The 20,957-nt window shown below is 49.7% G+C and overlaps 1 protein-coding gene across 5 annotated transcripts in view; it reads left to right on the top strand.

The window, feature by feature from the left end:
• The window catches only part of CTPS2 (CTP synthase 2), a 2,467,148-nt gene that overhangs the window by 318,637 nt on the left and 2,127,554 nt on the right, over positions 1-20,957 (top strand). For 4 of the 5 annotated variants that reach the window (XM_069636801.1, XM_069636799.1, XM_069636797.1 and 1 more), the window contains one exon: positions 10,348-10,518. The exons of the other annotated variant lie outside the window; for it this stretch is intronic. In XM_069636801.1, the coding sequence (XP_069492902.1) occupies positions 10,348-10,518 (171 nt within the window). The remainder of the gene's footprint in view (positions 1-10,347; positions 10,519-20,957) is intronic. 5 annotated transcript variants of the gene reach the window in all.

Here is a 20,957-nt window from a genome sequence, read left to right as displayed (position 1 = left end):
GTGGACCAGCAGGAGACATTCAGAATGCTAAATCTGCAAAGCATTAGCCCAAAACTAGCTACAGAAATAAACCGCTAGCCAGCACACCCCAACCTGCAGCTAAATGAAGCGGATCAGCTACGCAATGCTGCAACCAGCAGTTGTCAGTGTGGACACACCATTTTGAGTAAACCCATTCTGCCACTATTAGTACAGTCATCCTTACTGAGGTTTAGTTAAAAACCTAAGACTGTATGGGTCTTCATTTACACCTAGACTGTTACTTGTGAATAAAGTTGTTGAACTGCATGTCAGACTTGATTCTATGTGGCATATTGTTGAGAACCCGATTGAAGAAACCCTATCTCTAGCCTTCCCCCACGCTTTATTCCCCATTTCACAAAGTAATAATCCAAAATAAAACCAACACTGTTTGAACATCTTTCATTGTGTTTTGTCATGCTGTGACAAAGTTGGTAGTGTGAGAGGTATTCACCATCACCTGTGGTAGGCAGATTAATGAAACACAAGACTCTGTTGGAATACTACAGTGTCTTTATTAATAATACAGTGCTGGGGATAGGGCTAGAAAAACGCCAATTTGTCCTAATAGCAGTAAATCCTAAATTAGAAGGTGAAGGTCAAGACAACCAAAATGAATGATTAATGGGTTCCCTGTCTCCCTTTCTATGAGGGTCCTATTCCTTAAGAAGTACATGTCTCACTCTGAAAGCCTCCATGCTGAAGCAAAATAATCCAAGGGATGGCCAAAAAAACATGTTCTTAAGATGTAATGGGCAACTGCCCCCCTAGACTGACTACAGAAATTTCCAAAGGGGGCTCAATGAAAATGTCCAAAACCTATACTTAAAGTCCATCCCTAAGCTACACCATTTCAGACTTCCCTGTAGGAAAGCCCTCTGGGCTTTACTCATTCCATCTATTGATCATGCCAGGCTCTTCAGCCTTTCTTCAGAATTAATTGTGCCATCATCGGGCAGACCCTCTTCCAGCCCTAGATATCACAACTCGTGTCTTGAGGTCCCCATTCAGACCTGGCAGTACAATTCCTCCCTTCTATCAGGGTCTGGGCTCTGATCAAAGCTGCAACTTCTCACTTTGTATCAGCGCCTGGTCTGGGATCAGACCTGCAACGTCCTCCTTTTTTTATCAGGGACAGGTCTGGAATCAGGCCTGCAGCTCTTGCACTTGTGTCAGGGTTTGGTCTGGGTTCAGACAGCCTTCTGGCTCCTTCACTGCGTCCTTGACTCTGCAATATAATTCTTCCGATGTGATATCTGATCCCTCTTGGGCCTCTTCTACCCCCTGCAGTTTGTGAGTGGTACCCCCTTCTCAGCCCACGATTTTTGTGAAGCAGACTATATTGTTTCTTTGTCGACCCTGCCAAGAGCCAGCCTCTGCCTTGAGTTGCCGGTGGAGGGTATGGAACTCACCCTCCAATTTCCTAGGCGATGTGTGGATGTGGGTCTCTAACGTTCTGATTCCTGCAAGACCTCTAAGTGAACACACTCTTCCATGCAGCGAATGGCAGCTTTCTCCATCTTACAGTTGTCAGACTTTGTGGTGAACAATATGTCTTCCCTAGGGTACCTCTGAGTCAAGGGATCTAAACTCTCCAGTTGGATCTCTTCCCAGGTGTGGCCTTCAAAGGACTTCTTGTGTGTCAAGGACAACTGCAGCTGTCATGTTTCCGAGATGGTGGCCCTGGCGGGGTAATATTTATGTTTGGGGTTAGGGACCTGTGGCCATGCGGTTTCAAGTTAAGTATGACCAGGGAGGGTGTGTATGGCTCCCTGTTCTGCCCCTGGGGTCAAGAAGGGAGTCTTTGAGGGCTTGCGTCGCGTGGTAATGTTTCCTTGTGCTGCTGCGCTACTTCATTGCCGGCCATGCATGGCTGTTGTTTCATCTGGTGGCTTTCCCTCTCTTTGCTAGGGTTTCCCACTGCTAGCGGTGTTGAAGTATTCGAATGTCACTGCTTCATTTTTGGCCTCATTCTCTTCTCGTTGCTGATCTTTGAATTTGACTGTGCTGTTGGTAGAGGTCTCTCTGAAATAAAGAGAAACACACTGGCAAGCACGCAAGGGAAGGCTAAAGTATCCAATGCATGAAAATGTACATGCTTGCACCAGGAGGAAAAAACGGGAATAGGGGCCTTCTCACATAAATCAGCCCTCAGGGCCGGTTCTGGTTTCTTTTTTACAACTCCCACATCCTGCTGAGTGGGAACCCCTTCCCCTCTTGACAAGGCCAGGTTAATGGCCTTGTCACAATGTGTCAAACTCATATGTACTTAAGTAATTAGCAAATAATGCACACCAAGAAAAAAAGCTTTTTGTGGCCCACATGTTTTAAGGAGGAACACAAACATGATACTGCCCCATGCATGAGTGTATTGTTGAGTAGAGGAACATCTATTCTATCTGCAGCAATTGGTTCTATTTACTCTCGAATGGCAATACTCAAGGATATATTTGGGGTTGAGTAATGTTTGCAGACAGACGTAGGAATTGAGTTGGAAGGCCAGCTCATAGTGAGATAAATCATACGTAACCGAAAGAAAGCACTATGGCTTGTGATTTGCTCCTTGCTTTGGCCCTTTCACCTCCTCCTGGATACATTGTTTTTATGTTTACTTGATGCAGAATTTAGGACCTCAGTAGTCCCATGGACATCTGCTGGCTAGGCATTTTCATTTTGGCCAAGCCTGAGGAAAATGATGGGTAGTGTGACGAATCGAGGGAATTTGCCTCTTCTCTCATGTGAGGCTAGGGAGGTGAGCCCACTCTGCAAAACACCCTCCGTAGGGGTCGGGAAAAGTCAGTCCTCACTGGGAGAGAGGGGTGCAAGGACTCCTTTTCCTGTGAGGAACTCCCTGGAACAAGAAACATGATAGCATATATGGCACTGTTAAACCTATCAAATAATGTTAAGTACCAAGAATGGGCTGAAGAAGAAACTAACAGATGCTATTAATCAGAAGAAAGAGAAACTGTCTCGCTAAAGGAAATTAACCGATTCACTGTGACAATTGGATTAAAAGATGAGCACTCGTCACGTAGAGAGAAAGAAAAGAGGAACGAGAGGACAGAGAGGAATGTCTGTTGAAGCAGGGGAGGTCCCCTGAGAATGTGAATCTGGGAGGAGGCCAAACTGCAGCAGGACTCGGAATATGCAAAATCCAAAGTTGCTAGGAAGCAACACTCAGAACGCTGAGAGACCAGCGTAGCCGAGAGCCTGAGAGAAGCCGAGCCAAGTGGAGCTTGAGAGTTGGTGGTGGCGCAAATCCCAAGAGAGTCGTGGTGGGCAGCCGACCCTCATAACAGTGCTGATACCGCTGTAGGGAAGCTGCAGCAAGCTGCATGGCTCCCCGTTGAAATACGGATAAGCCAAGAGGACGAGCGAATAGGCAAGCAGCAGCACACAGCACAGCTCCCCTTTGAAATACAGAGAAGCCGAGAGGATGAGCGAAGAACGCCTATCAAGGGTGCTGAGGAGAATGCCTCGACAGTGCGGTGGAGGAACAGAACAGAGGCAAGGCCCGGGAGAACCCCAGGGACGTTCCCTGATAATAAGGAAGATAACAGGGGCACGGGACGCCAACCGACGATCATAATATGAGTCAGAAACCTTGTTTCAGTACGTATGAGAAAAATTAAAAAGTAAACTTGATAAATCTGAACTGTGATAATGTGAGAAAGTGAATAATAACGTTCCCTAGAAGGGCGGTGAATGAAAGAGAAATATCAATCACAAATTATCTCAATGAAAGTGAGAAGAGATTAGAGCCAACATTAACAAATCTGAATGCTTGCAATGATAGAAAGCGAATAATAGAGATAACCAAAAGAGTGAATAATAAAGCAGGTATATCTCTACCTTGGGAAGAGGGGAAATCAAATCCTTTATCAAAAGTAGAAAGTGGGAGATAAGAAAGAAAGAGTATAATGAACATAAAGCCAAGATAGCCTTTTTTAAATATTGTTATTGTTTGTGGTTAAAAAAACCTTTACAATGTAAAACAATTCATTTTACATGCATATGTAAAGAATCACCAATTAAAATTTAAATTTAGTGTACGATAAAATTGTGCGTCATTTTGGCACCTTAAATGAATATACTTTCAATCTATACACATATGTTAGCAACTCATATCCATATCCTGTTTCTAGATTGCTGATAATTCATTCCAACCCATTTGTATGTAGTCATTAATGTCATGAGAATTCTAAGCACATAGATCATGTGTCAAGTTCATAGTTAGGCAGTTGGTCTACATGTCTTTACAAAAATCATTGTAAACAAGTTAAACCTAAGTCATTTGCAATTTTGCACATTTGCAGAGCGTCATTGCCATTGGAAACGCATGCAATTTGTAACAGAGTTTAGGTTTTTCCACATAAAGTAAGCTTTTGATTGGCGCTTCATTGGCTTAGGAAGGCAAGGTGTAACTGTGCGTGTCCTTCTGGGGATCACAAAGCGAACAACCATGCACATTCATGTTTTTAAACAAGAGTCCCAATGCCTTCATTTAAGTACCCTGTGCGAAAATGCAGGTGTGGAAATGAGAAAACACAGTTCTGAGAGATGAATATACACTACTTTGCAATTGAGTCTTATAGATTCATGAGTGACAGGAGGTCAAGATTTAACAAGTAATAGAGACCTCATATACATTACCCAATTTACATTGGTATTTCAATTACATACGACAGCTTAACCGCTCTAACCACTCTATCGGAGCCCCTGCAATCACTTGTTTCCCATTAACTCATTTTCAATGATTTGTAAAAACTGAACCAGGGCAAAAATGAGAGGATTGTACACGCACTCCATCATTGTAGTCCATCAGATCTCCAATGAGTCCTCAAAGTGAACTACAGCACATTTCATCAGTAGGTTTGTTGGAATCGCAGGCATTCCAGCACTAAATGTTTCAGGGTTTCCAATGGACAAACGCAATTCCAAAATCGACAGGTCACTTGGAATTCATTAGATCTCTGTTTTCCCCAATGCATACACCGCTTGCGAGTGTGAAATTGATTGAATTTAAAGCGCATATAGTGTGCTTGTGTACGCATACAAGGAAAAATGCTAATATAAGTGCAATAAGGCATCCTTTTTCGCTTAAACTTCACGTATTCTTTGTACGTGCTATAGTTGTTGAGCTTCTCCAAAGTGCGTGTCCAATCCCTCTCAAAAAGTTTGTGTTTAACGTATGCTGGTCTTGTTCATATGTCTGCAGTCGTGACCATTACGTCCTCAAGAATGCTCTGCATTCTTTTTTCGAAACTGCGTAAAAGAGTTTGCGCCATTAGCCTGAATAGATGCTTGTAAACCTTCATACAGTGAGTTCTTTGGCAGATCTAAAAATTTCTAAAAGTTCACTAAGGCACGCCAATCAGCCCTACACGATAGCGATATTAACCCAAACTCATAACGGATTACGCAGTTAGGAATTCAAGATGTAGAGCATTCTTTGATAAGGACCCTTGCATGATATCCAGTTGATTATTGAGGACCGCTAGACACAAGTCAAGTGTATAGAGGAGCACAGCTTCTTCTTTTAATAGTAAGACGTCAAGCAACTGTATTAGTGAGAATTTGCAAAGTTTGGCTGGGATGATCATCATTTGCGATTGCAGGGACCTAGCCTTTAAGTGTAATCGTTCGTTCCAGAATTTAATAGAGGATACGTTGCTCATATGATACCCTAGATATATTATCTCTATACTTTCTTCAATGCTTGCTCCACCAATTTTCCATTGATAATTTCTTTGCTTTATCCCAGCATTAAATACCATTGTGCCTGTTTTAGTGGGGTTGGGACTGAGATTGTGGGAGTAGGCAAAAGCCTCAAACCTTTGTAATTTTGCTTGTAACCCAGATGGTGTGGGGTCTAGTAAAAGAATATCGTTGGCGAATGCTAGCCAATGTAAACGTAAGCAGCCGACCCTAACTACAAACATCCTTCATTGTCCCATTGTTGTTCGAGATCACATAGATAAAGATTGAAAAGCGTGGCTGCTAGTTTACATCCCTGTTTGAGCCCTAGGTAAGTCCTAACAGCTTCAGTGTGAGCTCCTTCATGAGTGAGCCTTACCTGATAGGCTGTATGATTGTGTAACATTGCAATCCAGTAAATCAGTATCTGCGGGATACCTACTGTCATCATTTTGTCCCATAGCACGTTTCTAATAACCGTGTCAAAAGCTGCAGTTATATCAATGCAAGCTAAGTACACAGGGCAAGCTCCTTTGTTTTAGTGCCTTCTAGTATGTGGGCCATTATGGTTGCGTTCAATACTCTGCTCATTCCGCTCCTGAATCCGATTTGCGATTTAGACAGTATACAATGCAAACGCAAGTTTTTTTCTAATTCATAGAGTATCAGAATAGCAAAGATTTTTGCAGCAGCATTAATTAAGTATATGGGATCTATAGATGAGGTCCCCCGCTCCTTAGGAATTTTGCCAGCTGTTAAAATCAAATTGAATTTAATTTTGAGTATGCTTGCCCACAGGGCTGGATCTGCCTTGTAAACGCAAGGCGGTATGCCGTCGGGACCGGGAGCTTTTGAATGCGTCAACTTACTGATGGCCCATTCAATATCTTCTGTTGACCAGTTAGTGTAATGAGTATCTAGTCTTTGTGTTAACTGCAAATTCTTACAAGTGAAGCGATCAGGTAGTTGGTACTTCTTGGCTATATGGCTCTCCCAGATGTCAGCAGAGATATTGCTTTCTGTACTTAATTTACCCTTCGAGTTTGAATGCCTGATCGCCACCCATATTGCTCTCGTGTGGCATTTGCAAATGGATCTGATGAGTTCACAGTTCTCTTTAGTGTACCTGAGGATCTACTGTGCTTTGATTTTGTTCTTATAAGATTGAAGTATCCGTTTTTTAAGTAAGAGTGCTGTGCGTAAGTCACCTGTACTTGGTTCAGTGCTCTCAATTCTTTATTCCTGCTACATTTCAGCAGTTTGATGCTGTAATTAAATACATGAGCTTTCATATGTATCCATTTGGCCTGTTTATTCGTGAGAAAGGTAAGGGTGACCTTGACTATCTCAGTGATACACGCATAAGTCTGTACAAGGTGTAACATGAATTGCAGGCTTTCATTATAGAAGTTAAGTTCCCTGGACACTATATTTGCCAGCTGATTACATAGTGATGGGTTCCATCGAAGTGCGATGTTCTCACGCATGGTTTCTGGTAGTCGAAGAAGTAAATCTACAGCATGGTCTGGGAATGAAATGCCGGTGGATAATTGAATGGGAGCGAGATCACCCAGGGTGAGTGCATGTATATTTGCTAGATCCACTTGCTGCACAAGTGATTCTGATACACCAAAGTAGTCTTATCAACGATGTGGCCTCCCCACGTGCCCATGTGTAGTTAGATCCACTCCCTGAAAATTTCACAAAGCTCAAGTCCCAGTCATCTAAGAATGCGACCCATTTCTCTCCTCTCATATTTGCTTTCTTTATATGTTCTGAAGGGTCCCCTTCAATCAATCTGGTAGTCTCGAGACAATGCGAATTAAAGTCCCCCCCCCATAATGATTTGGTATTCGGGGTTGTGAATGAGCACTTTCACCAAACATTGGTCCAGTTCATCAAACATCTTATCTAAATCTTGTTTCAGAGGGTTCCAGTACAGGGTGATAAACAATAAGAATTTTTGTGGATTAGCCCTCAAGTGTAATTCTATTGCTAATACAGGGTCAGTTGTGTACATTAGTTGATGGGCGCAATTTATATTGTTACTAATTGCAATTGCCAAGCCACCAATGGGGCGGTACAGTAGGTTTGATGGCATACAAGCAGTTAAGTGGAGAAGCCCTGTAGCACAAGTGAATCAATTTTCATGGTTTCTTGTATGATTATTATTGCTCTTGATTTAGACATAATGGGAGAAGCCAACCATCCGTAGAGGTTGTGATAACCACATGCATTCCAAGATATAATCTCAAGTTCCTTGTCTAGGTCATGCCAGGAGGCTTTTTTTTATCAGAGTTAACATTAAACATGGTTGGTTCTCAGTAAGGGTTCAACCCATGCTAATTCCTTCTTGCCACCAGCAATCGCTAACAGTTGTGAAATACAGAGTTTTTCATCAGGAGTACCACCAGATAGATTTGGGTTAGACTCCTCCTTCACACTAGGCTCATGCACTGGGAGTTGCAAGAATTCATTAGCCAGTAATTCGTCGTTGAATGTGTGTAGGGTAAAGCCAAATTCAAATAGGTCAGCCCTATGAGACCATATCAATTTGAGAATGCTAACGGAAGGTAGTTACCAAATCATTCTTCGATTATTTTGCCTAGAGAGCGAAATTCTCTCAAAATCCATACTTGTGAGGATTCTTGATGGGGGAATACATGAAATCAATTCCAGTCAATATTGGCGATTAATTCTTGCATCTGCCACGCTTTTACATTCCCTTCTAATCCTATGATATTAAGGGTACTGCCCGTTTCTTCTCTTCCAACAGACATGTTGTGATCGGATTCAACCTTAGAGGGGACTCCAAGGTCACTCTTGTCTTTCATTGTGCATGTAGACACAGTATAATTAATTTCAGCTTTGGTACTCCTCATTCCCACAGTGGGGCATGAACCGCTAATCCTCTCAGTGCCATTTTCCACAAGAGCAGCCTTACAATTTTATCCATTCATACCCTCCATCCCTTCCACTATCGTGAAGGACAATTTTAGTTCCTTTAATAGCACCTCAGATTTCACACTACCACTTTCTAGTGCATGTTTTAAAAGGCTCATAACAAATGCATTTGAGTTGTTATTAGTTACATGCGATGCTTGTGGACGTGTATTTTCCGCAGCTAGACTTGCCTCCATCATTAGTTACAACTAGCCTTTATGATAAATCAATCTGAGTCAAGGAGATGCACTCCTACAACAGAAAGTAAATATCCCAACCTGAGGAAAGAGTTACACAAACTGATTAAAAGAGTCACCAAAGACAATTGAAAAATCGTATATTACAACGTTCTATGCAAATAAGAAGACAAGCGCGGAAACCATCCATCAGGAGAAGGGGGTCATTCTCTTGCCCATATTTATGTTTCTAAAAGTCATAGGGTAGGATAGTATTCGTTTTTTGGATGCTGGACCTTTTAGACATTCAGAGACAACTAATGAGTACCTTAGTTATTAAAGTTGGTAGGGAACACCCCACAGCGATAGGTAAAGATAGGCCTTATTCTTATTTCTTTAATAAAGACATGGTAAAATGTCCTCAAAAAGCCTGTGCTCCTTTTCTGACCTTTCACAGTAGATTTTTTTAAATAATATCACAGCATGCCGTTAGCGCTAATGGAGAACTTCTACCTTGCTCCCTTTTGTTTGAGCTACACTTCTTTACTGCTCAGTTTTTATGCTCCATTTTTACTAAGAGAAGATATTCAGATAATTAATATCCTTGTAGAGCATGACGTATGAGAGAGATTGTTAAAAGTAAGTTAATTGTTCATTGACACTGCAAGATGAAGACAGGATTGTGGTGGGAAGAAACAAATATTCCAGTATCACACTGTGCACTTAATGGGTCGATACACGTTCTCCCACCCCTTCTAATACACCATACATGCACTACTTCCATGGCCAACTCTGCCAAACACAATCTACTTTTGGTTCAGGCATGTTCGATTCTTTATTCACTTCAGAAATTGTGAGAACCACTTTTGTATTCTGCGCCCCTCCATTTTGGCTGTTTTTTTGGATTGTTGTTGCATGCTAAACTTCATGCTTTAACTCACAGTTCTAAAAATTGCTAATCCTCTTTCAGTTTTTCATGTATTGTACTAAAGTGGTGGCCTGGCCTTCAGGGAACCCTCGAGAATTCTTGGTGTGCCTCTGCATCATGGGCCTTTTTTGCGTGGATACCCTGGCTTTCTGCTCCTCTTACTCTTTCTCCCACGGACCACTGTTCCCTTCCTTCCATCTTTCCTCATACCTCACATTGCTCTAAAGCAAATAATTTGTTATAAAGCTTCCCTTATGTTATTCTCAACTCTCAACAAATATTATATGTCAGGTTTTGTTATGTTTATCTCCTCTTATGGCCAAAGGTGCATTAGTGATCATTATTTGGACCCACTTTTCCAAATGTTCTTGCGGCAGAACCCCTAAACACTACTTAGATTTCACAATGTAATAATTGGAAAAAAAATTCCAGGCCACATTGGTTCCCAGTTCACCTCTGCTATACTAGTTCTGAAACCGTAAAGTATTGTGCGCTCACATTATTCTGTTGATTTATTTTCGTATTTCCATGTATATTCTAAATGATTTACAGATAAGTGATTGCATTTTTCTGTGTTAGGTGAAGTTTTTGTGTTGGATGATGGGGGAGAAGTTGATTTGGACTTGGGAAACTATGAGCGATTCTTAGATATCAGCCTTTATAAGGATAACAATATCACCACTGGAAAAATTTACCAACACGTAATCAACAAAGAACGACATGGCGATTACTTGGGGAAAACAGTGCAAGGTGAGTGTTTACAGACATTGTTGTAATTAATGTAAAGCTTGCTTTTTTAATTTTAATTTTGGATCTAGTAGTTAGTGATCGTTTGTGAACAAAAACATCTACAGGCCGATTCATGGAATAAATGTGCGCCGAAAATCCCGGCGCAGAGGGGCCAATACGTGCGCTGCGCCGAAAATCAGCGCAAAGCGCAGGGAAACCAGCGCACGTCGATTCATGGAAGTCCGTGCGCAAGAAAAGCAGAGGACGTGCGCCGAAAAAGCGCGCGGCGCAGGCCGGCGCACAGGTCAACCAACGTCGTGCGCCACGGCCACTGCGCCATCACTCCGAGCGCAGCGCACAGCTCTAAAGTAGGCGGAACACAGGGCGGGACACTCGGAATGGGGAATAAAATGGGGCACAACACTCGGAATGGGGAAGAATGTGGGCGGCACGGGGAAAGTTCAGGAGGCAAGTGCGCGGAACGCCCACACGCTCGCATACAACACGTATTCATGGAATAGAATAGGGCAAAAAAGCGCACGCTCAAAGCAGCGCACAGGCACAAACAGGCACAAACACGACCGCCACAAGAAAGCAGGCGGTAGCGTGTCTGCGCCTGCAAGAAATGTGCGCTAAAAGGCGCGCCAACAAATAGCACCTATATACAGACATAACCAATGTACAATACTGTTGCCCTCCTGGACAAATGACGTACAAAGGGGTACCCACAAACACAGACACGCGCAGAGAGAAAAAATAAACGTGTGCGTGCATACCGGGGTGCGCGGTAAGTTCCACACGCGATATGGGCTGGGCGGGTACGTGGATTGCAGGGGTGCGCGGGAAGTTCCACACGCGACATGGCCGGGTACGTGGCTTTCAGGGGCGCGCGGGAAGTCCCACACGCGATATGGCAGGGAACGTGGATTCGAGGGGTGCGCGGGAAGTTGCACACGCGATATGGCCGGGTACGTGGTTTTCAGGGGCGCGCGGGAAGTTCCACACGCGACATGGCCGGGTACGTGGATTTCTGGGGCGCGCGGGAAGTTCCACACGCGATATGGCCGGGTACGTGGATTTCAGGGGCGCGCGGGAAGTCCCACACGCGATATGGCAGGGAACGTGGATTCGAGGGGTGCGCGGGAAGTTGCACACGCGAAATGGCCGGGTACGTGGCTTTCAGGGGCGCGCGGGAAGTCCCACACGCGATATGGCAGGGAACGTGGATTCGAGGGGTGCGCGGGAAGTTGCACACGCGATATGGCCGGGTACGTGGTTTTCAGGGGCGCGCGGGAAGTTCCACACGCGACATGGCCGGGTACGTGGATTTCTGGGGCGCGCGGGAAGTTCCACACGCGATATGGCCGGGTACGTGGATTTCAGGGGCGCGCGGGAAGTCCCACACGCGATATGGCAGGGAACGTGGATTCGAGGGGTGCGCGGGAAGTTGCACACGCGAAATGGCCGGGTACGTGGTTATCAGGGGCGCGCGGGAAGTTCCACACGCGATATGGCAGGGAACGTGGATTCGAGGGGTGCGCGGGAAGTTGCACACGCTATATGGCAGGGAACGTGGATTCGAGGGGTGCGCGGGAAGTTGCACACGCGAAATGGCCGGGTACGTGGCTTTCAGGGGCGCGCGGGAAGTCCCACACGCGATATGGCAGGGAACGTGGATTCGAGGGGTGCGCGGGAAGTTGCACACGCGATATGGCCGGGTACGTGGTTTTCAGGGGCGCGCGGGAAGTTCCACACGCGACATGGCCGGGTACGTGGATTTCTGGGGCGCGCGGGAAGTTCCACACGCGATATGGCCGGGTACGTGGATTTCAGGGGCGCGCGGGAAGTCCCACACGCGATATGGCAGGGAACGTGGATTCGAGGGGTGCGCGGGAAGTTGCACACGCGATATGGCCGGGTACGTGGTTTTCAGGGGCGCGCGGGAAGTTCCACACGCGACATGGCCGGGTACGTGGATTTCTGGGGCGCGCGGGAAGTTCCACACGCGATATGGCCGGGTACGTGGATTTCAGGGGCGCGCGGGAAGTCCCACACGCGATATGGCAGGGAACGTGGATTCGAGGGGTGCGCGGGAAGTTGCACACGCGATTTGGCTGTGAGCTCCCAGGCATTACCTGTACACCCTCCACGGCCCCTGCAGGCAGCACACACCACAGGGAACTACCCTGCACACCTGCTCATGTCTCCCACCACCCCCACCCCCAGCACTGTGGGCAACCTGCCAGCAGGCCCCCACCCATGGCCAACCCATGTCTCCCACCACCCCCACCCCCAGCACTGTGGGGAACCTGCCAGCAGGCCCCCACCCATGGCCAACCCATGTCTCCCACCACCCCCACCCCCAGCACTGTGGGGAACCTGCCAGCAGGCCCCCACCCATGGCCAACCCATGTCTCCCACCACCCCCACCCCCAGCACTGTGGGCAACCTGCCAGCAGGCCCCCACCCATGGCCAACCCATGTCTCCCACCACCCCCAGCACTGTGGGCAACCTGCCAGCAGGCCCCCACCCATGGCCAACCCATGTCTCCCACCACCCCCAGCACTGTGGGGAACCTGCCAGCAGGCCCCCACCCATGGCCAACCCATGTCTCCCACCACCCCCACCCCCAGCACTGTGGGCAACCTGCCAGCAGGCCCCCACCCATGGCCAACCCATGTCTCCCACCACCCCCAGCACTGTGGGCAACCTGCCAGCAGGCCCCCACCCATGGCCAACCCATGTCTCCCACCACCCCCACCCCCAGCACTGTGGGCAACCTGCCAGCAGGCCCCCACCCATGGCCAACCCATGTCTCCCACCACCCCCACCCCCAGCACTGTGGGCAACCTGCCAGCAGGCCCCCACCCATGGCCAACCCATGTCTCCCACCACCCCCACCCCCAGCACTGTGGGCAACCTGCCAGCAGGCCCCCACCCATGGCCAACCCATGTCTCCCACCACCCCACCCCCAGCACTGTGGGCAACCTGCCAGCAGGCCCCCACCCATGGCCAACCCATGTCTCCCACCACCCCCACCCCCAGCACTGTGGGGAACCTGCCAGCAGGCCCCCACCCATGGCCAACCCATGTCTCCCACCACCCCCACCCCCAGCACTGTGGGCAACCTGCCAGCAGGCCCCCACCCATGGCCAACCCATGTCTCCCACCACCCCCAACCCCCCATCCACCTGGGGCACCCTCCACCAGGCCCCCACCCATGTCCCCCTGGCCCTGACGATACACAATAATGGCAGTAATGACCAGCATACCCAGCACAAACACCCAGGCAAGGATTGCATGCACCCACATAGTGAATGCAATCACATGACACAACCCCAAAGGCAAGTAAGCAAAAGAACACATGGCCGCCACACACACATACACAATGGGTGCAAGTCAATGTCAAAACCCATATCATGGCATGTAAGAAACCAAAGAAAAAATGACACAAGTGTAAGATAATATCAAAATGTATTAAAAATAAAAATAAAATAAACTCTGACAACTATCTGGTAAAGCAAATAAAAGGTCCATGTCCGGGAACAAAAATGAGAAACCAAAAAACAAAGGATAGAAAAAAGAATAGATTTTGTCCAAAGTAAACACATGTGGAATGAAATGAAAGATAAACCATTACGACATGGTGTGACCAATATGAAAGTTAAAAAATTAATCTCACAAAAAATAACTATATTTACAGGATTGTTCAAGGGTCCATGAGCCCAACACCACAAATTAAACCTAATACTAACTATCTAAAAAAATATGTACAAAGAAGTGGCCATTGTCCAAGCGGTCCAAAAAAAAAAAATTAAATAAAGGAAACCTAGCACTAACTAACTAAAAAACTATATACAAAGGCAGCGGGCTAGTCCTGCGGCTCACTTGGTGATGCTGGCCAGGGCATCCTCGAACTCCACGTCAATGTCCTGGAGGCGGGACTCAGTCCTGGCCCCGAGGTCTCGCAGGGACAACCCCATGTGCTCTCCAAATTCCCTGCGAGCCTCCTCGAGGCACTCAGCCCGCCTCAATGCCTGATGCATGGAGATCTCCGCCCTGGCCATGGCGAGCCGCTCCTCTTCCGCCCGCTGCCGCTCCGCACCTATCCGCTGGCCAAACTCCTCCCACACGGAACACACCGCCATGCCAGGGTTGCCCTGCCCTCCGGCCGATGCCTGCCCCTCCGATCTTGATGGCCCTGAGCCATGATGCCTCCCACGTCGAGCCCGCTGCTGCCTGCGACGCCACTGCCTCTGCCAGCACGACGGCATCCAGGCTGATGGTAACCACCGACGCCGTCGTGCACGTGCCCTGCCCGATGATGCCGGCACATCTTCCATCTGCTGGGGTCCACTTGCTGTGTCGTCCACCCCTGCTGGACCTCCGACTCCCAACTGTGGCAGGGATGGGATCCCCACCGAGCTGGCTGCATTGGTCGGGGCAGGTCCACAGGGGGCCATGGTGGCATCTGGGCCGGAAGACGGCAAGGAGAACGACTGGTGGATAGCCTGCACAGAGGAGGAGAGGGCCGTCAGATTGGCCAACACATGCAGGAACCCCCCGAACATGGCCGATCCCAATTGGGCCACGTCGGCACGGTGCACTTCGTGATGACGTGCGTGCTCCTCCCGGGAAGCACGCACGGCATCACGAATCACAGCCGTGCGCATCGCGACCCCAATCAGGACCTGCTCCACGCGGCCAGGGGTTCCCACGGCCGCAGGTGGAGGGGAGTCAGTTGACATGGACATCCCCTCTACCTGCGGACGGGCCTGGGACGGGGCATCCCTGCTGGTGCATGGTGGTGCACTCACAGGGTCAGGGACAGCGACATGCACAGGCCCCTCCACGGTGACCTGTGCTGCCTCCTGCCCCTGGCCCTGGACTGCACCACTTGCACCAGCAGGGATGCTCCCACCAGGGCCCATGTGTGCACCAGTGTCGGCCTCCTCCTCCTCTGTGCAAACCACCAACCTGGATGGCTCCTCACCGTCTCCCGCCGTAGCAGGCCCCTGTGGGGGCTCACCCACCCCTTCCGCTGCAGCCGTGGGGGCATCCCCGCCGCCTTGCTCCACAGCGCCGTCTCCGCCCTCTTCTTCACTAGCCGCTGCGTAGAGGGAGACAAAGAACACAAGCATCAGGCTACTGTACAATGGTCCCCTAGACAGGAAGCAATAGCAGATGAGCACCCCTGTCAAAGTACACTTCCATCATGTCCCTCCACAACACATGGGTCAGTCCAGGCAAAACACACACAGTAACAGGCATGGTGCATGCCATGCACATTTCCATGCATGTCCAATTGACTCTTGAAACATTCAATGAAATGTAACTCACATGCATCATGGCTCATGCATATCACATGCACACACTACACCTCAGTCACATCCATCTGGCCACAATCACACCAAACACAGGCAAAACAAGGGTAAGGTGGGTGCGTCACTGAATCTGTGCATTGTCACACACATGAGTCATGCATCCATGGCATGCACAAGTCACAGACATGCAGGTCAGGCACACAGACATGGCTACCATATATGTACCTGGCATCAGCACCCATCCTCACCCCCATCCATGTCCAGGTACAGAGACTGGCATGCTCTCATGTCCCAAATCTGCATAGTGCTCCCCATGCCGCATTTCTACACATGCAACAACCATGTGGGTCACACATCACTGGTCGCACATGCATTACCATGATGTCCCAGCACACATACATGCATACATGGCACATGGCACACATACAGGCAAGTATCATAGAACCAGCACACCGCAACATGCCCTGTCTCACACAGTGATGCTTGGACACTTACCGCTCAACTCCAGACGGGTCTCCCTCTCAAGGATCTGGGCGTGGAGCGCTGGGCGTACGCGTTCCAGGACCCTCTTCTGGATGGAACTCATGTGGCCCCGGCCCCCCTCCACGAGGCGCCGGGCCTTCACAAGGGTCCTGGACCTCAAGTCCTCCCAGCGCTTCTTGATCTTCAAGACGTTGCGGGTTGCCACCCCCTCCGCGTTGATGGCAACCACACAGTCGGCCCAGATCCTCTCCCGTCCTTCCTTGCTGGCGCGGGACGATCCAAAGAGGGCATCATACTGCCCCAGGACATGCTCCACCAGGACACCAACTTCGGTGGCAGTGAAGCTGGTGCCCCTCTGCCCCTCTGGCCTGGGGTTGCCACTGGTGCCAGATGTAGAAGTGCCCGACATGGCAACCCCAGAGGCAGGTGTGGGTGGGCAACTGGGTCCTGGGGCTGGGCTGTGGAGCGATGTAATCCCAGTTGGGAGTCTTCAGTTCCAGCAGGGGTGGACACAGCAACTGGACCCCTGCAGATGGCTGATGTGCAGGCACCAAATGGCAGGGCACGGTGGCAGCAGGCAGGCAGGCAGGCAGGCAGCAGCAGATAGCACGTGGGAGGCTGCTCAGGGCACTTGGGGGGCAGTAACTCGGCCTTCGGGGCAGGAGCGTGGTGTTCCGTGTGTTTTCGGGTGGCCAGCTTGATACGGAGTGATTTGGCACGTGAAATTCCTGCACGTCAGCGTGAAATCCGAGGAAAGGCCCTTAGCGCGTAAGTGCGTCAGCACGCATACGCGATTCTATTGGACCAGAGTCCCTCATCGCGTAAGCGCGTCTGACGTGATCCGCACGGGCGTTCCCCACTCAGCACGTGAAGACGGAGCACACGTGGAAATCCTGCACGTCAGAGTGTCATCGCGTGTAATTGGCCAAAAGTGCGCGTACACGCCATTGGCCTATGTACGTGTATTTCATCGCGTGTAATTGCCCAAAAGTGCGCTTACACGCCATTGGCCTATGTACGTGTATTTCAGGGGCGCGCGGCCACTTACACAGGCAAGTACGTCAGCGCACCTGTATGCCTGCAGCGTGGGAATTTCCACACGCGATTGGAGTGGGAACCCGATTCCAGGGGTGCGAGGCTCACACGCTGCCTACTACACGCGCAAGGCATTAATTTGCGCACTTTTCAATAAACAAGCCAGATGCCAGGATGAACATACCGTTCCTAGCAGCAGTGGCAGTGGGCTACCAAAGGAGGATGAGGAGGAGAGTCAGGGCCAGAATATTCACACCCAGAACCAGCCTATTCGGGATGCCTGATGACCAGGTGTATGGGAGGTACAGGTTTCCAGCACACATCATACTGGACCTGGTCAGTGAGTGGGAGGATGACCTCACATCACCCACCCTGTGCTCCCAAGCACTCAGCCCCCTGCAGAAGGTCCTGAATGTACTGCACTTCTTGGCCACTGGATCCTTTCAGCGGACAAGTGCCATAGTGGGTGGTGTGTCACAGGCCACGCAGTCACGCTGCCTACACCAGGTCTTGAACATCATCACTGCACGGCCTTCAGTCCGCAGGCACATATATCTCCCCAGGACTCATGCAGAAAGGCGGACGTGCATCCAGGAATTCTATGGTGTGGCTCAATTCCCCAAAGTGCTTGGTGCAATTGACTGCACACATGTGGCTCTACGTCCACCCAGGGCAACAGAGCACATCTATAGAAACCGCAAGCACTGGCATTCCATCAACGTCCAAGTTGTATGCAATGCCAAGGGAATCATCACATCAGTATATGCCAACTATCCAGGGTCCACCCACGACAGCTTCATCTACAGAATGTCTACCCTATGCCGGGACCTAGAGGCTGGCCAGCATGGAGATACATGGCTGCTTGGTGAGCATGAATGCCACTCCACATGCATGCATGTCAGATACTGGGTCATGACACAACACCACTAATGATACCCATCACCACCTCCGCAGGGGACAGTGCCTACCCTATCAGCCCCCACATGATGACCCCAATCCGGAACCCCACCACGCCACCCCAGGTAAGGTACAACACAGCCCACATTGCTACACGGGGCATAGTGGAGCGCACATTCGGAGTGCTCAAGTCACGCTTTCGCTCCCTTGACCGTTCTGGCGGGCAGCTGTTATATGCTCCCCGAATAGTGTGCAGGATCATAGTGGCAGCATGTGTCCTGCACAACGTTGCAACACGCCGGGGCCTGCCCGTGGACATAGTGGTGCCCCCACATCCACAACCACATGCACGCCCGCTGCGCATGGGAGGGGAAAGGGCACGGGGGGAGGCAGCCCGTACGCAACTGGTGGCCAACTTCTTCACCTAGGAATCACAGTGCTGGCTAGTGCACACTGCTCTGGCACATACCATCTGACAATCAATGATGACTCTACCTGACAATGTCTGAAAATTACTTGACAATGAACTGTCAGATACACATCAGCCTGAGATTGTTAACATGGAAGTGTCAATATGTGTGCACCCCTAGCTACACATACACCAGCTATGCATCACAACGCAAAGACACAACTCCATCAATCTAAAATGCATTGCCACAGGCGATTCACTACATGACAACATTGCCATGTCACCCACTCCCTTCACAGTCCCGCCACTGAGGACACCATGTCATGGTATGTGACAGCAAACAAACTGACCATCACAACATGACACCAGTGTCACAAATAGCAGTGCCCCAAATGGAACATAGCCGCACTTGAGCAGCTAACCGCCCTGGAGCCACTACTACACACCTGTGTAAGAGTAATTTCTATCAAATTACACACCAACCCACCCTGAAGCCCACCCAAACAAGACACATTGCATGTAATCAATGGTAGTCTCATTACCTGATTCAGCTGGTATGTCCTCACCGTCCAGATGTACAGTGATGGCGCCATGCAAAAGTGTCAGTGCACATCTACCGACATGTAGTGTGACTCCAGAGAGTATGCCCTTGTGAAGATCTGTGTGAAATACCTGCAAAACATGAGCAACATATGTAAGTAGAGGCACATATCATACCATCATGCATAGTTAGGTGCAACAACAATGAACACTATGAATGTCTACACAGTATTGACTATGGACTGGCCAACAGCTCATGGGAGTCCAATGTCACCGTGTAATTTGCTGTCACTTGGGCACACCCTTTGCAAGCCCATGGAAAGGGAAGCAGGAGGGGTGTGGATGTCTGCTACCCAAGCATCGAAACCAAACTCAGGACAAGCCTGCATGTGCCCAGCCACAATACAGTGTATGCCCAGGTACCCACACAAGGCAACACTCTTGCAAAATAAAAATGAAAAAGAGAAAAAATGGCCATGAAAGGGCCGGCGGGGGGGGGGGCCACCTATGAGGTCCGAGGACAGGATGCACGCCACAATCCACCTGTGTGGATCATGGGAAAGGAAAACACCCCATAGGCTCGTGGCCCACACGGCTACTCTGTTGTGGGAGATGAGTCGCTATGGCTCTGCCCAGACCCTGCAGCTGACTCTGGAGGTGGGGGAGCTGCCTCAGAAGATGGTGTGACAATGGGAGGCAGCCCACGCAAAGCACGAGTTTGCTCCTCCATGGCTGCAAGCAGGCGGGTCTGGTAGTTCTGGTTCTGGGTTATAATCATGCGGAGGTCCCCATGCAGTAACTCCCGGGATGACCTGACCTCCGCACGAGTTGCCTGCATCTCGGCCGAGAGCGTCCGTGTCAGACGCTCCAGCTGCTCCTCTGTCCTTCTATGGGATGAAGCCTCAAGCTCTAACAGGGTCGACCTGAGGTGACGGAGTTCTTCCCTCAGGGCTTCCCTGTGGCGCTGGGACTCCATGGAAAGTGATTCCCCCAGAGTCGCCAGTGCCGCCCGCCTGTCCATGTTGGACGCCAACATATCCTCCCTGTGTGCCTGGCAGATGGACTCTGTAGCCTGCTCCAGTCGCTCCATCAGCCTTTCTGGGGGGACAATGGAAGTGGCCACCCTATCCATGGCCTGTGCAATCATCTCGGATGATGCTGCCTGTTGGGTGGCCATACCGTAGATGGATTGCTCCCATACGGTATTGCCAGGTGGCATACGGCCACCACGTTGACGGGCACCACACCTGCCTGGGGCAAGGCGGACTGCGCCTTGCTGTGCCGGCAAGGCCTCAGGCTGCAGGACTGCATTCCCTCTCTGATCTGCAGCCCCAGGAACAGGATCAGAGATTGGGTGGTGTGGCCCTGCATCCGTAACCACCGGAGGCTGATCTGCCGACACTGACATCCCCATTGAGGCCAATGGCCTGGCTGCAGGTGGGTCGGACAGAGGAGATTCTCTCCCAAGAACACTCACCTGCGACTGCACATAGGTGTCATCCTCCGAGTCTACACCTGAATACTGCTCGGGGGAGGAACCCCCAGAGACACCCCTCGACAGCACGGCCTGCAGCACTTGTGGGTTTTCACCCACAAACACACCACGTCCCTCACTTGTGGTAGGTCGGCCCGGGTTGCCCTCCTGGGACGGCTCCACCACCACATCCCCAGCATCAACAAGTGCTTCGTCCCCTGCAAAGACATGAAAGAGAAAAATGGAAACAGGCATTAGCACCATGGCATGCAACAAGGGCTGATGAACAACATAGG

The sequence above is a fragment of the Ambystoma mexicanum genome, chromosome 7p (assembly GCF_040938575.1).
Source record: "Ambystoma mexicanum isolate Mex_15411 chromosome 7p, UKY_AmexF1_1, whole genome shotgun sequence".
NCBI classification, from domain to species: Eukaryota; Metazoa; Chordata; class Amphibia; order Caudata; family Ambystomatidae; genus Ambystoma; species Ambystoma mexicanum.
This window is presented reverse-complemented; position numbering and strand designations above follow the sequence as displayed.